The sequence below is a fragment of the Cylas formicarius genome, unplaced genomic scaffold, assembly GCF_029955315.1.
Source record: "Cylas formicarius isolate icCylForm1 unplaced genomic scaffold, icCylForm1.1 PGA_scaffold_3__17_contigs__length_32017465, whole genome shotgun sequence".
NCBI classification, from domain to species: domain Eukaryota; kingdom Metazoa; phylum Arthropoda; class Insecta; order Coleoptera; family Brentidae; genus Cylas; species Cylas formicarius.
In genome coordinates this window covers 5144270-5160243 of record NW_026844326.1, presented here as the reverse complement: position 1 = coordinate 5160243, position 15974 = coordinate 5144270, and the positions used below count along the sequence as shown (strand labels likewise).

Here is a 15974-nt window from a genome sequence, read left to right as displayed (position 1 = left end):
GACTGCCAAAAATAATTAGCTCAATAGTTCGCTGCGGATTAAATATATTCAAAATATCCATATGGACAAATTCCACTTCTCCTGTTAACGTCAGGTCAAAGATAAAATCAAAGTTGAAAAGTAAATGATATATGCGGTAAGTAAGATTCAATATTGGTGAATATCAGGCCATGGAATATTATTCGATACTGAGATCGATACTAATCCACGAATTAAATCGTGGTTACCCCAAATCTATTTGTTTTACTTTGCCTACTACGAAATATGCAAGGATGTTGGGAACAAAAGGAACCATTGCAATAATTGTTTAGGGGCATAGTGCCTATATTTTTGTGAATTAGTGCATGTTTTATGCCGATGTCTATGCCTTATATTTATTATATTTACTCTGATGTCCAGTACAGATGCTGAAACCGTTAGATGAATCGGTCGTCATTTTATGACTAATTATTTAGACGTTTATTATACTGTATATATATGTTTTCACACCTGGCAAAGCAAAGACCCTTTTTTGCGAATGCATCCTTTAGAAATGTTGAATTGTATTTATCAGAATTTGAAGTCATGGTCATTAGAATTATAAATAGTAGTGATAATAGAATGAAAATTAACGATTATATGAATTATATCATTTTACAAAAATACACTCTGCTCTAAGAAATATGCGAAGCGAGCTGAAAACTCGACTCCACATAAGGCATGACTAGAATTTTATTTCGTTTACTGCTGATTTTAGATTTAGAACTGGGAAGACATTACGAATATGGTTGGTCCGTTACACTTTTGGAATCAATGCATTGCAATATGATTAAAATTTCCATGGATAACCGAGTATGCTTATTCCAATTTTTTAGCAACCGCGAGAGTGGGAATTAAGTCATTTTGAAGAAATTGTACATTCATTATTTTCTTATTGAAAATCCCTGTTCAAACATTTTATTGTGGATGTTGTGTATGATTTTCTCTCATCCATCGGGGATTATTTTTGCACGAATGACCACGATGTTGTTTATTTGCCGTACCATTTAAACAAAACATAGTTTCAACACTAAACAGTACTTTACTATGAAAAAATGGATTAAAGCACATTTTCATCATGGTCTTCAAAAATTGTAGCCTACGGCAAAGATCACCCTTTAGCTGTTAACTTTTGAAGATACTTCATAAGATGTTTCTTGCGTTATCATTAATTTCTGGACGACCTGGCATTAGAAGATCTATTAGGTGTCCTGCATCTATAATTTTTTTATAGATTTTATAAGCATATGGAATAAAAATTAAAATTTCAATTCTACATTTAGATGGAGACATGTTTACATTCGTTACTGACATAAACGTATATTTATTGTTTACTGCAAAAAATGCGCGAGAAATAATTATGACGGGAGTCTGATTTTTAAATGAACTTTTTCCCATATTTTAACTGTTAACTGTATATAATGAATTGAGCTCCGCACAGACAGATAATTCAAAACGAATAACTGGAGCGCCCAGTCCAGCAAACAATTACAGGAGCAGATCGATGCGTATAAATAAAGCAGGTTTAATTCTGAAAAAGAGATAATTTCATGGTAATAATGTATCGTACAATGGAGCTTTCTATTTATTATTCAAAAGTCGTGTTATTTTTAAAATTATATTTACATAACTGTTACAAGCAAGTGGGAAATGTAAAAAGATGGGCCATAAAACATTGTGATCTCTGTTTCTGATATATTAGGTTTTATAAAACATTTTAGTTTAGTTTATGAGAAATTGTCTAGGTGTAAAAGAATATTCGCTTGAACATGATCAAGCCTTTATGTTGCTGGATGATTATCAACGGCTGCTTTTCTAGTGACCATCGAACCTTTTGTAGTTACAACTGTGACAGCTCCCACTGTTAAGTACTATATTGCTAATCTCAGACATATTAGGTCGAAACCAATCTCTGAAGCATTTTTCGAAAAGTTTCGACGTTGTATGGCTATGGTAGTCCACCCATGTCTTTTTAACCCAGCATAAAAATGGTTTCTGCTTTTTACAAAACTTCCGGATTCCTCCTGCGACGGTTTCCCAAATTGGTGACAGGTAGAAACCTGAGTCGCAGTTAAGATTGTTAGGTTGTTTATAGATTTCTATAGACTCTCGGATTTTTCGTTGGTAGAAGAATTGATTACATGCAAGAATTTTAGTTTTATCGAATAAAATTTTATGCTCGGTTTCATGAGTGTGTTCGGCAACAGCTGAGTTTGGTTGTCTTTCGTGTTCTTTGAGCCTAGTCGATATATGCATGGAATGCTGGAAACTCCTAGCCTCTCAAATGGAATTGTGTCTTTGACGTGCCGCAGATGTTGAGAGATTTTTGGACAAGTGGTAAATCTGGTTTTGATGTAATACTTTTGTTATTTGGCCTCATGGTCAAGAAACTCTAGTAGATTTCCTTATATATATATATATATATATATATATATATATATATATATATATATATATATATATATATATATATATATATATATATTTTTTTTTGTTTGAGTCCTTCACGGATGGAACTATGTGTATTGGTGGTAATCCGGGTGTTCATCCGTTCGTTGTTTGATCCTGGAGTAGGATCATTCGCCTGACGTTTCTCCAAAATATCACTTGGCATCTTCAGAGGTCCAATTTCGAAGCTCAAGCGATCCGAGAAAGTCAACTCAAGCAGAAGCTCTGGATCCGATACGTCGACGACATTTTTATCATATGGTACCACGGGGAGGCTAAGCTAGATCATTTTCTAACTTACTTGAATTCTTTACACGATAGAATCGAGTTCACCATAGAAAAGGAGAAGGACAACCAACTACCATTTCTGGACGTCCTTTTGACACGATCAGACGGGAGAAAACTGCAACATCAAGTATATCGCAAACCTACTCACACCGATAGGTACCTGAATGCACAATCGCACCATCACCCTAGTGAAATCCAGGCCATTGCCAATACTCTGATCTGCAGATCGGTGAGACTCACAGACGAAATCCATAATAAGCAAGAAATGGGAAAAATCACACGAACACTCCGAAACAATAACTATACGAGTCTACGATACGAAATGTCAAGAGGACGAACACTAACTAAAACTAACTAAAGAACAGGAAAGGGAAGACCTTCAACTACTTTGCCATATGTAAAAGGAGTAACTGATCAAATAGGAAGGATTCTGAAACGACATCACATCAGAACAACATACAAACCACACAAAACAGTGGGTCAACTAATAGGAAATCCAAAAGACCCTTCCCGCCTAGAAAATCAAGGAGTCTATCTAATCCCGGGTAGAGACTGTCCAAAATATTACATAGGACAAGCAAACCGAAAAATATCAGCCAGAATCGAAGAACACAAACTGGCTGTAAGCAACAAACAAATGACATCGGCAATCTACCGGCACCACCTGCAGACGGGTCACAGAATGAATTTTGGAGAAAGCAAGGAGATCGCAAACATTACAATTACAAAATTCAAACAGAGAACAATAAGGGAGGCGATTGAAATTGAAAAACATGACAACATAAACATATATATTTATATATATGTTTATCAATCGATCAATCAATCGCTATATATATATATATATATATATATATATATATATATATATATATATATATATATATATATATATATATATATATATATATATATATATATATATATATATATATATATATATATATATATATACTCCGACTGGAATCCTGCAAATCCTGCATCCGGCTGGAATCCTGCAGACGTTTCGCCAAAATCTCACTTGGCATCTTCAATGCTCGCGCTCCGAAAACACTTCGTTCACACACACAAATTCGAAAGTTACTGTCGTTTCCGCTCAAACCGGAAGTGACTACATATTGTCAAAAAATTGGACATGCAGCTTGTGTTAACCTTTCCAAATTTCAAATCGCTATCTCAAGCCGTTTAAAAGTTATACAGCGTTCCCACTTTCTTGTGTCACCTGATTAGAGTACAAACTTATCATACAAAATCAAGGAAATAAAGACTACAATCTACGACATTACTCCTAACTGTCATTTCAAAAGTCCAAAACTTTGACGGAAAGTATAAAAATCTGTGAGTTTTATATGTATTATAAGCCACTGTATCTATTTCTAATATTCCCACTGTCAAATAAAAAAAAAATCAGTGTTGTCACAAGTAAGTTAGAAAATAAAAGGAGCCTAAAATGGCTTTACATATGAACAGAGAGTTAAAAGCAAGAATTGTGGCCAAGTTAGAAGATGATTGATCCTTATAGGCTTTAGTTCAAGATTTTAATGTACATAGAACGACCGTTTTTTCCACTAATATAAGGTGGATACAAGAAAAAACGTTTGAAAGGAAAATGGAATCTGGCAGGCTTTCCTTTACTCTTTTTTATACTTATTATATTATTTTGCACTACCCATTTGTTCTAGATCCAAATATTTCAATTAATTTTGTCAGTAACGGGGTCATGCCTTTCCACCCTAGATAGAATATTTAACTAGAATACAAGAAGAATTAGGAAATAACTCATTATTTTTTAAAACCCTACTAATTTTTTTATTCGAAACTAATCCTAGTCTTATAAAACAACTTTTTATGATGCAAACAATATTCGATAAAGACAATATTAATTAGGTACATTTTTTAAAAGTATTTGTTTCCAAAAGATTTTTTTAAGTTGGCATTGCTGCTAATAAAGGGTATATTACAAATAGAAACTTCCCTGCTTTCTAAAAGAGTCTCAACTATTTTTTTTATTTCTTCTGTTTCGAGGCAATTTCCCTTTGATATCCCTCGATTTTTGTAATAGCAAACTAAGAAATAGTGCATCGTCTGGTTTAAGTAATCGGCGATTTCAGACGGTATAGCCCAAAAGTTCAAAACGTAGATTACGTTCGTAAGAAGATTCATCGAAATGTCTAGAACAGACTCTGGCAGTTTTTATATTAATTGGGTCTGCCCGTTTACAAGCTATCGCCCGATTCTTTTGAATGTTTTCGTCATTAGGGCGCCGAAACAAAATGAAATTACTCGACAAATGTTTTAATCCGTTGTCTGTATTGCTGCCTGCCACAGAACACCTCATTTTGATAAAAAATCGTTAATCCAAGCCACAAAGAAGCATTAAAGTTTTACGACGACCGAAAAAACACAAGACATTGATTAGATTTGGTTAAGAATCCCCCCAAATCAAGCTCCGCGTGGCTTCAGTGACGTGACCCTTTGGCTCAGCCTACATGCGCAATGTCATGCCAAGGGTAGAAAATCTGAAGAAACGATATATTAATGAGGAAACGCAAATAGCCTTTGGAGAGTAAAAAAGTACCCTGCATGCCGTTTGACTTGGAACGCACCACATTTATGCAATATCAGTGTTTCAATTGTGCCATCGAGTAAAAAAAATCCCATATTGCGCACACTAAAATTATTGCACTGTATAACAACATAAATCAATATTTGACAAAACAACAACGAATCCATACTGTTCACTTTCCGTGATGAAATAAACAATACATTTTTTAAAATAAAATGAGACCCAATATGAGGACGCTCTTCTATCTAACTTATTATCTTTTCAAATAATCAATTTACTTCTGCCTGTGGCACTGGTAACGTAAATTTACCACTGCGGTTAACACCCCTTTTTGTTGTGGTCATTAGACCGAAACCATTTATCTGTGAAGCACTATACCCTCTTCGGTCCGCGTCATTTTATGCACCCACTTGTTTCGCTTACGTCAATTGAAATACTTTTACGTCTTACATTCCCCTTAAAACTTTTGCGCTGCTAGTTAACGCCAATGTTCATTTTTTTAATATACCGGATGTCCCCGTAAGGACAACGGCGTAAAGTGTTAGGAAAACGGACGGTTTTAGAAATTTGAAAAAAAAAATACGCAGTTAAAGCTATTTCAAAGGTAAGAAAAATTAACATCCCTTTTGCGCTATCTCTGTAAGCAAAATACATGTCCATATCTTGAAAAAGGCTATGCCCCCTATCCTAATGGGTAAGAGTTATAAATCATTACTGATATGTTAAACTTGGTACTTTTAGCAGGAGTATTTTGTACCTATGAAAATTATCAATTCTGGCGGTCATGTCAGTGTTTGTATTTGTTGAACTGAGGTGGCTTTTACTTGATGAAAATCCATTTATCAAAATAAATAAAAACTAAAAGTTCAGATTTTCACGAAATTATATATTTTGACATGACAATTGTTTCGACAACATCGTGTCTTTATGAAATATAATATTTACAAACTACCTGCGAGTATATATACCGAAAAATGACCATAAAACATTAATTAATGTTGTTGTGAGAATTTAAGTTCAATAAAGGAGAGGTATTTAAATCTAATTGAACGATAAGCATTACATTTGAATGTCTCATTTTGTTAATCTCCATGGCTTCCAATAAATTTAATTTTTTACTTTTTGTGGCTGTATGTAAAATATCAAAATTGTCGTAAAAAATGTGTTTTTCTGTGTTTTAGTGTGTAGCATAATTAGAATCTCGATTATTGTTTTTAAACGCTCTTTTATGTTCGTTAATGCGTTTCTTGAAGGATCTACCTGTTTGTCCAATATAAATTTTAGGACAAGATCCGCATTTCAACCTGTAGACACCTAATCTTTGAGATTTTGGACATTTCGTTTTATGGTCTTTTTAAAAATTTTTCTATTGTGTTGTTAGTTCTGAAAGCTATTTTTAAACTACATTTTGACAAATGTTTTGAAACTTTTTCACTAGGTTCTCCTATGTATGCAATTGTTTTAAATTGTTCGTATTCTGTATTAGGTTTCGAATAGAGTTTACTGTTGTCTGGATTTGTTTTTATTTATAATTTTATCTATAATTGACGGATTGTAGCCGTTGTTCAGTGCAATCTATTTAATGATATTAAGTTCTTTGTTGTAATTTTCTGTTGAGAGTGGCGTATTAAGAAGTCTGTGTATAAAAGAGTGAAATGCAGTCATTTTGTGTGCATAAGTGTGATTTGAGCTGTTATATATGACTGTGTCCGTGTGTGTGAAGGTTTATGATAAATAGAAAAATCTAATTTGTTTTGCGTTTTTGTAATAGTTAAGTCTAAACAATTAATAGAGTTACAGGTTGACCCATTGGTGAAACAAGATTTATTAGATTGCTTAATAGTATCTTTAGACCAAAATTATTTTGAATTTAGTGGACAGATTTACATCTGTAAGGAATGTTTGACCAGTATAAAAGGAGTTTTTTGTCCAATAGATAAAAGTTAAAATTTTCTCCAAGTTTAAAGCGCGTTTCATACTCGTGAGTTTTTGAATTAACCAGTAATGATTTATAATATAATTTTTTTATGTGAATTATTTGAAATTGAGTAAAAATTAAGTCAGATGGATATCGCAGATTTAACTTAAATATAATTTTCAAAATTCTTTTTTGTTTTACGGAGAGGGGCTGAAGAGTTGTGCGATAGGCAGTACCCCAACCAATTATTCCATAAGATATAAGTGATTGTACCAGTGAAAAATAAGTAAAAAGAAGTAATTGCTTATCAGATATTTTAGTAAGTTGTCGGAATAAATACATTAATTATCGTAACTTTTTCACTAACTGTTCGATATGGATGTTCCACTTTAGATTTGAGTCAATAAAAATTCCTAGGTAGGCAACATGCTCAGCTCTACGTAAAGACCAGCAACTGTTTCTAAACAATAGTTTTATAGTCAGTTTATTGTTTGCAGGTCGATAATTATAATTTGAAAAGGACAAGTATTATGTTTTATCTAAGTTTATTGTTAGTAAATTATTATCAAGCCACTGTGACATAGATTGCAAGTCCGGACTAATGCGGTTGTTACCTTAAACAAACAAAACTGTATCATCAGAAAGAAAAACTAGCGGAACTTTTAAGCCTTTTTGTTACATTATATATAAGACTTATTGGCCTGTAATTCTCAAAAATATTTGTTTCTCCTTTTTTACAAATGGGTTTTACTAAAGCATTTACCATTTCTAAACATTGGGGTAATAACTGACTTTATGATGTGGATATGAATTTTTTTCAACAAAGAAAACGTAATTTTGATTAATAGGATATTTCTCACCGGCGTTTTTCTATATAAATTTCAAATTAACAGAGTTTTACTGCTTTTAAAATAGGGAGATCTCAACAATGCTAACAATTACGGTCCGTTATTTGGATAGGTAGATAGATAGATAGGTCTTTATTAAAAAAAATGTTACCCACAATAAATTAAATGATGTCAAAGACCCGCCAGTAGATCACCTACAACTAGAGGTTCTTATTGCTAGAACAATCATTTAGATAGTTGTCTAAGCTATATGGTTCAAGTTCAATTAAGAGTTTTTTAATTTGCCTTTTAAACGCATTCTTATTATTAATTCGTCTATCATTGAGGTAGTTTATCAAACAGATTTACACTCAGGACTCTTTTGAGTGATTTGCAAGCGATCCAAGGGATAGATGTAATATTCCGATGTCGCATTATAATTTTCTGTATTTAGTCGTTGTTTATTTCTGTGAAGGAACATAAGGCATTCCAATATGTATACGGCGTATACTGTCAAAATTCCCATTTGTTTAAACACATTTTGGCACGTTTTATCATATTTCATTTCTCTGATTACTCCTTTCTGACTTATGAAACAGTCTTGAATAGCGCTATTTTTTCCCCAAAAGATTATTCCGTATTTCATTCTTGATCCGAAATATAATACTGTTAGTGTTTTTCCGTTCAACTGTCCTAATACCATAGCAGATTGAATTTAATTTAATTATGAATTGAGTTGTATGAAAAGGCTAATCTAGATGTTCATGAGATATAGGTCCAAAAATTTTGCATTTTCCGGCATGCGTAGGTTTTTATTGTCTATGCTGACGACAAAATTATAAAAGCCAGATTGGTGCATTTTTTTGACAAACGTAATTTGTTGAATCAGGACCAGTTTGGTATTAGTGCTGGACATTCTACGATGAAAGCCCTATTAAGGGTCATGGTGTGGTCGGCTTCTACTCGGAGCTGTACAATGTCATAACATTACGCGATTCTTCCACGGGCTTTGACCGCTTGTCCCATGATATTTCATTACAAAAAAATTAGAATACTATGGAATAAGGGCATTTGAAATTTGTCGAAAGTTATCTGAAAACTAGATCTCAACTGGTTTTGTGTAACATTCAACTTTCAAAGCTTCCCATGAAGTACCTTAAGGCTCAATTTTGGGTCAGCTATTGTATATGCGAATGATTTGAGTAATTATATGATTTCTGTTAAACGGGAACATTTGCGGATGATACGACATTTGGCACCTCCAGCGGCAGCATTTAAACTTTGTCTGACACTTCAAATGCTGCTTTAGATCTAGGCGAATGATGGTTCGGTGCCAACAATCTTCTCTTAAATAAAGATAAACCCCAAATTTTGAAAATACTCTCGAGGTTGGAAGTAGGTAACAGATGACAAATTGTTGTGGTCACACCATACAAGTGAACTCTCTAAAGCTTTATCGAGTCTGATAGTTTCATTCTTACATAAATTTCAACACCCGTAAAACGTATTATTTTGCACAGTTTCATTCAAAAATTTCTTATGCCGTTCCATTACAGGGGCACAGTACTGCAGCACAGGCAATTTTAAAACTTTTTGAGGCACGGGATTATGCCTTTACCTTGAATCTTTGTTTATATTGCCTTAATTGAAATGCATCATAAAAAGATACACTTACCATCTACAAGTAAAAATCACTGTTATAATTTTAGGAATGATTTAATTTATTTAATTTAATTATTATCCTGCCGCATAGGATGGCAAAGTCTGTTTCTAATTCTTTGAATTACATACTGGGTAATAGACTACTGACATCTGTTAAAATCCTCTCTAAAAAAAATTAGAAGAGCAGTGAAAGAACTTGCTCATTGCTTCTATTCAGTTCAGGAATACCTTGAGAGTAATTTTGTTTTCGCCAAAAGTAATCAAGCCGTATGCACGTTTTTCTTTTCTGTGCTAATATTTACTCCGATATTTCTGTATACATATGTGTATGTGCTTCTATTTAATTGCTTTACATTTATATCGTTTTGACTTTAACATATAGCCTGTGATATTTACGACTGATTAACATATATTAATATTTATTGTGATGGCGCAACCTTAACTTGTTAAAGTTACCGGTAAATAAAGTTCTTATTCTTCTTCTATTCAAGAGAACTAACAGAACACAATGACGCCTCCTGATGGTTGTTTCAGAAACTTGAAAATATTGTTTGAATTACCTAGTAAAATTTCTTTCGAATTTTTTGGACTGTCCGTTTCCCCAATACCGTACCTTGTTACCCTTTCTGGTATATTAAGGCCATAACGCGTTTTCTCTCTCTAATAACAAACTCTTACTGGTTACTGTTGCGTTCCTTATGTCCGCGTAGTCGCTCTCGTCGTTGACGTATCCCGGGATTGTTGCCATGCATGTAAGATTAAGCAAACCATAATGGAGCTGTGATACCTCGATCGATAATTGTTTTAACGAAGGCGCTCTTGACTCGGGACCCTGCATCATCGCGCCGTTTGAAAACGACCTCGTCCACTTATCCAGCACCTACGGGCAACGAAATAGCGCTATCAGAAAATACGGTGGCACGCCCTTTCGGAAGAGGCGAAACTACCCCTCTTTTTTAAAAAATAAAAAAGTAACTCCAATCTTATAAATAACAGTCAGCGACGAAAGTTTTCTGATCTCATTTGCGATTTAATTTTTTATTCTTATTTGTCTGAAAAAGGCAACATTCAAACATCAACAGGATAACTAAAATAAATTACATTTCTTGATGCATCAACGCTTACATAAAAATAAAGGATAAATAAATATTTCTATACGAAACGGAGCAACCCTAAAGCAAAATTACACAGGTCAAGAAATATTTTTTGAGTTGGTATTTTCCATATTTTATGAGTCATAGGGACTAAACTAATAGAAAAACCACAGAAGAAGGTTTAAAAAGATTGGAATAATAGAACCAGACGATCACTATCTTTTTAATACTTATGATATGGAGAGGGCCATCAAATCACCATGATGACTGTTATTTCTGCATGTGCAATGTTCATGGATATAATTAGGCCAGTGTGTCTCAATATCTGAGAATCCAGTCCATTTAAAAGGAGATGGCATGAGGTTATGTGACATTGGTGATATATGGAATGTTTCTCAGCAACCACAGTTTTTTTCACAATCAGAAATTAATGACTTAGTGAGAAAATTTACTGGCTCAAGACGTTGAAATCCCATATTTCAGGAAGCGCGTTTCATAGGCGCTTTTCAACATGTGGCTCAAGTTAGATATGGATTTGGATTCATTCGGATTTGCAAATATTACAGTGGACCAGTTCGTTATTTACCTTAATTTAGAAAACGTGTTCCTCTGGAAATTCCAGGAAATTAAGCAAGGAAATATTGTAAGGGAACTCCCAAAAACCATGTTCAATGTTGCTATACAGAAAATAACGCTTTTTCCGCTCGACCCAACCCAAATAATTCGTTATATTTATTTCGCAATCTCAAAAAAATCTGACGTTGTCCCAGATATTGAATTATACCAATAAAGAGTCACTGAAGAGAGCTTCAAAATAATGTATCACTCAACCACCTTGAAACGGTCGGGAAAGTGTAAAACTTCCCCCAATAATGAAATAACCAAATGTTCGTTTTATTTATTTCGGAATCTCAAAAAAAGCTGACGTTGACCCAGATATTGAATTAGACCATTGAAGAGCCACTTAAGAGAGCTTCAAAACGATGTACTACTCAACCACCTTGAAGCGGACGCAAAGATATGAAACTACCCACGATTATGAGATGCCGTTCCTTTCGTATTCAAATGGTTGTCATATTGAAGATGTTAAGTTGCACACCCTATATATTTTTTCATGTTTTATTGCTGCGATTAATTTTAAGTTAATTTTCAAAAGGTGTATGTGCCTGTCTCTTTTTGTTTCTGAATTATCTGAAACAATTGTGCAACCAGCATGATAACTATTGCTCCTAATCCGGAAACGATTCAAATTGTTTTTTCTTTAAATGGGACATCCTGCTTCTCTAAACGTCATCAAGTACAGAATTTAGTCCCCGCAGAGTATTAGCGTTCTCTACACTGAAAATATGAATGAAATTAATGAACAAAAGCTCAAATTTGTGCAAAAATATCCAAGAAAACTTTTAATTAACAGCCTAATAAATATGAGAATGAAAAGTACAAACAAAATTTTGAAAATCTCCTGAATATCGCTAGCATCTATGATTGATGCATGTGTCTTTATGGGTCAATTTCGAGTTAAAAACGAAATCTCTACTTTGATAATGGCAAATTTTAGGGGGTAGTTTTATATCTGCCCGACCGTTTCATTTTGAAGCTTTCCCAAGTGACTTTTCGATGGTCTAATTTAGTATCTGGGGCAACATCAGTTTTTTTTGACATTCCGTAATAAATAAAACGAATATTTGGTTATTTCATTATTTGGGGTAGTTTTATATCTTCCCGACCGGTTCAAGGTGTTTGAGTAATACTTCGTTTTGAAGTTCACCTAAGTGGCTCTTCGGTGGTCTAATTTCAAATCTGGGATAACGTCAGCTTTTTTTGAGATTCCGAAATAAATAAATCGAACATTTGGTTATTTCATTAATGCGGGTAGTTTTATATCTTCCCGACCGCTTCAAGATGGTTGATTGATACATTATTTTGAAGCTCTCTTAAGTGGCTCTTTAATGGTATAATTCAATGTCTGGGACACCAACAGGTTTTTTGAGATTCCGAAATAAATAAAACGAATATTTGGTTATTTCATTATTGGGGGTAATTTTAGACCTTCCCGACCGCTTGAAGGTGGTTGAGTAGTACATCATTTGCAAGCTCTCATAAGTAGCTCTTCAATGGTCTACTTCAATATCTTGGACAATGTCAGGTTTTTTGAGGTTCGGAAATAAATAAAACGAATATTTGGTTACTTCATTATTGGGGGTAGTTTTATAAGTTCCCGACCGCTTCAAGGTGGTTGAGTAGTACATCATTGTGAAGCTTTTATAAGTGGCTATTTATTTGCATAATTCAATAGCTGGAACAAAGACACATTTTTTTGAGATTTCGAAATAAATAAAACGAACATTTGGTTACTTCATTATTGGGGGTAGTTTAATAAGTTCCCGACCGCTTCAAGGTGGTTGAGTAGTACATCATTGTGAAGCTTTTCTAAGTGGCTATTTATTTGCCTAATTCAATAGCTGGAACAAAGACACATTTTTTTGAGATTTCGAAATAAATAAAACGAACATTTGGTTATTTCATTCTTGGGGGTAGTTTTATACCTTCCCGACCGTTTCCAGATGGTTGAGTAGTACATCATTGTGAAGCTTTTCTAAGTGGCTATTTATTTGCCTAATTCAATAGCTGGAACAAAGACACATTTTTTTGAGATTTCGAAATAAATAAAACGAACATTTGGTTATTTCATTCTTGGGGGTAGTTTTATACCTTCGCGACCGTTTCCAGATGGTTGAGTAGTACATCATTTTGAAGCTTTTCTAAGTGGCTATTTATTTGCCTAATTCAATAGCTGGAACAAAGACACATTTTTTTGAGATTTCGAAATAAATAAAACGAACTTTTTGGTATTTCATAATTGGGGGTAGTTTTGTATATTTGCGACAGTTTCAAGGTGGTTGAGTAATACATTATTTTGAAGCTCTATAAAGTATCTCTTCAATGGTCTGGTTGAACATCTGGGACATTTTCAGATTTTTTCAAGGTTGCGAAATATTAGTTAAATTATTATTTGCTGTGATACGAGCCGCAAAGGTGTTATTTTCTGTATAGCGACATTGAATATGGCCTTTGGGAGTTCCATTACAATATTTCCGTGCTTAATTTCCCGGCATTTCCACAGGGATACATTTTTTTAATTACTGTAAAAAACGAACTGGTCCACTGTAATATTCTCAAATCCGAATCCAAATCCAAATCTAACTTCAGCCACATCTTTTTAACAAAGCGGTTGTTTATAGTACCGATATTCCCAATCTAATGAAGAAACTTGGTGCAGACTACAATTATTAGGACTGGAGACTTTTTATTGACTCATCGCAGCCTTAAAGCTGGTCTTTTGCACAACGGAAATGTTCTTGCCCCTATACCTAATTTACCTTGAAAGCAGGTCTTCATCAGGATGTATTCATTTATTCCGCTTGAATAATACAATTCTATTATTTGGCGTTTTTATTACTCAGTATAACCCATTTGAAATATCTTAAGATATTTAACTTACGCTGCAGATCTTTAGTTTTGATTAGTTGTCAAAAGCAGAATATTTTTAAAAAAATTTCATAGATAAAATATGGTCGCCATCAACAATATGGCTATTGTCCAGAAATCGAATGATAATTATTTTTACACTGATATATCTGAAAAACGACTAAATGAAATGTCAATAGACTATATGTTTTGTTGTTGTAATTTTGGCAGCTTGCGATTGTCGTTTATTCTTTCTGGCATTTGCATAAGATAGTAGAGCAAACATCTTTAAACTTTTGTATTTACACTTTTTTTCTATCTATCAAAATTAACCCTGTAGGTGGGTGTCCAAATACGGGGTGTTTTTTTTTTCGATGTATAGAACTTTAAGTTGCAATAAAGCAACGATGGATCATTGGATTGACATGAATTTTATTTATCCGAAAGATTTTTACATTTTAAATATGATTTCTGACATATGACCGCCACGGCTGGCGCGGGCATAGTCCAATTTGGAAGTCTAATTTTCGATGACTTTTTCCAACAGTTGTGCCCGTATATCGGCAATAACAAGGCGAATGTTGTCTTCCAAATGGTCAAGCGTTTGTGGCTTATCCGCCTAGACCAATGACTTTACATAGCCCCACAGAAAGTAGTCTAGCGGTGTTAAATCACAAGATCTTGGAGGCCAATTCACAGGTCCAAAACGTGAAATTAGGCGGTCACCAAACGTGTCTTTCAATAAATCAATTGTGGCACGAGCGGTGTGACATGTTGCGCCGTCTTGTTAAAACCACATCTCCTGGACATTATGGTTATTTAATTCAGGAATGAAAAAGTTAGTAATCATAGCTCTATACCGATCACCATTGACTGTAACGTTCTGGCGATCATCGTTTTTGAAGTACGGACCAATGGTTCGACCAGCCCTTAAAGCGCACCAAACAGTCAGTTTTTCTGGATGTAACAGTATTTCGAATACACTTGATTATTAGTTTCGCTCCAAATGCGGCAGTTTTGTTTGTTGACGTAGCCATTCAACCAGAAGTGCGCTTCATCGATAAACAAAATTGGCTTATGAAAATAGGGAACAACGGCAATCTCGTTTTGGGCCCATTCGACGAATCTACGCCTTACTTGATGATCGTTTGGCTTCAATTCTTGTACGAGTTGGATTTTGTCAGCACGTAAACCAAGATCCTTCCGCAAAATCTTCCATAAAGTGGATGGACACATCCAATTCTTGTGCTCGATGGCGGATGGACTCATTCGGATCTTCCTCAATGCTACGTTCTACAGCAGCAATAGCTTCTTCTGTACGCACCGTATGGCATCTCTGGGGATGCGAGTTATCAATAAGAGTAAACGTCATGCGAAAACATTCCATGGTTATTCGAATTAACTGCTCTGATGGACGATTTTGTCGACGATAAAATGGACGTAGTGCGCAATACGTATTCCGCACAGAACCATTATTTTCGAAATAAAATTGCACTATTTGCAAGGGTTGTTCAGGCGTGAGTTTATTTCTGATGAATTGCCAAACCAAACTGAGGATAAATCACTTGAGAGCTGTTAAATCGGTCGTAATCGTAATGCCAACTTAAAGTTCTATACATAAAAAAAAACACCCATTATAATAAATAATCCTGTACCTGTTGCTCAGGCTACGAAAATCTGAAACT

The 15974-nt window shown here is 34.2% G+C and overlaps 1 protein-coding gene across 2 annotated transcripts in view; it reads right to left on the bottom strand.

The window, feature by feature from the left end:
- The window catches only part of LOC132699568 (uncharacterized), a 106540-nt gene that overhangs the window by 14343 nt on the left and 76223 nt on the right, over positions 1–15974 (bottom strand). For both annotated transcript variants that reach the window (XR_009618519.1, XM_060666359.1), the window contains exon 6: positions 10406–10607. Coding sequence is in view for 1 of the 2 variants with exons in the window: in XM_060666359.1 (XP_060522342.1) it covers positions 10406–10607 (202 nt within the window). In the remaining variant the exon portion in view is untranslated. The remainder of the gene's footprint in view (positions 1–10405; positions 10608–15974) is intronic.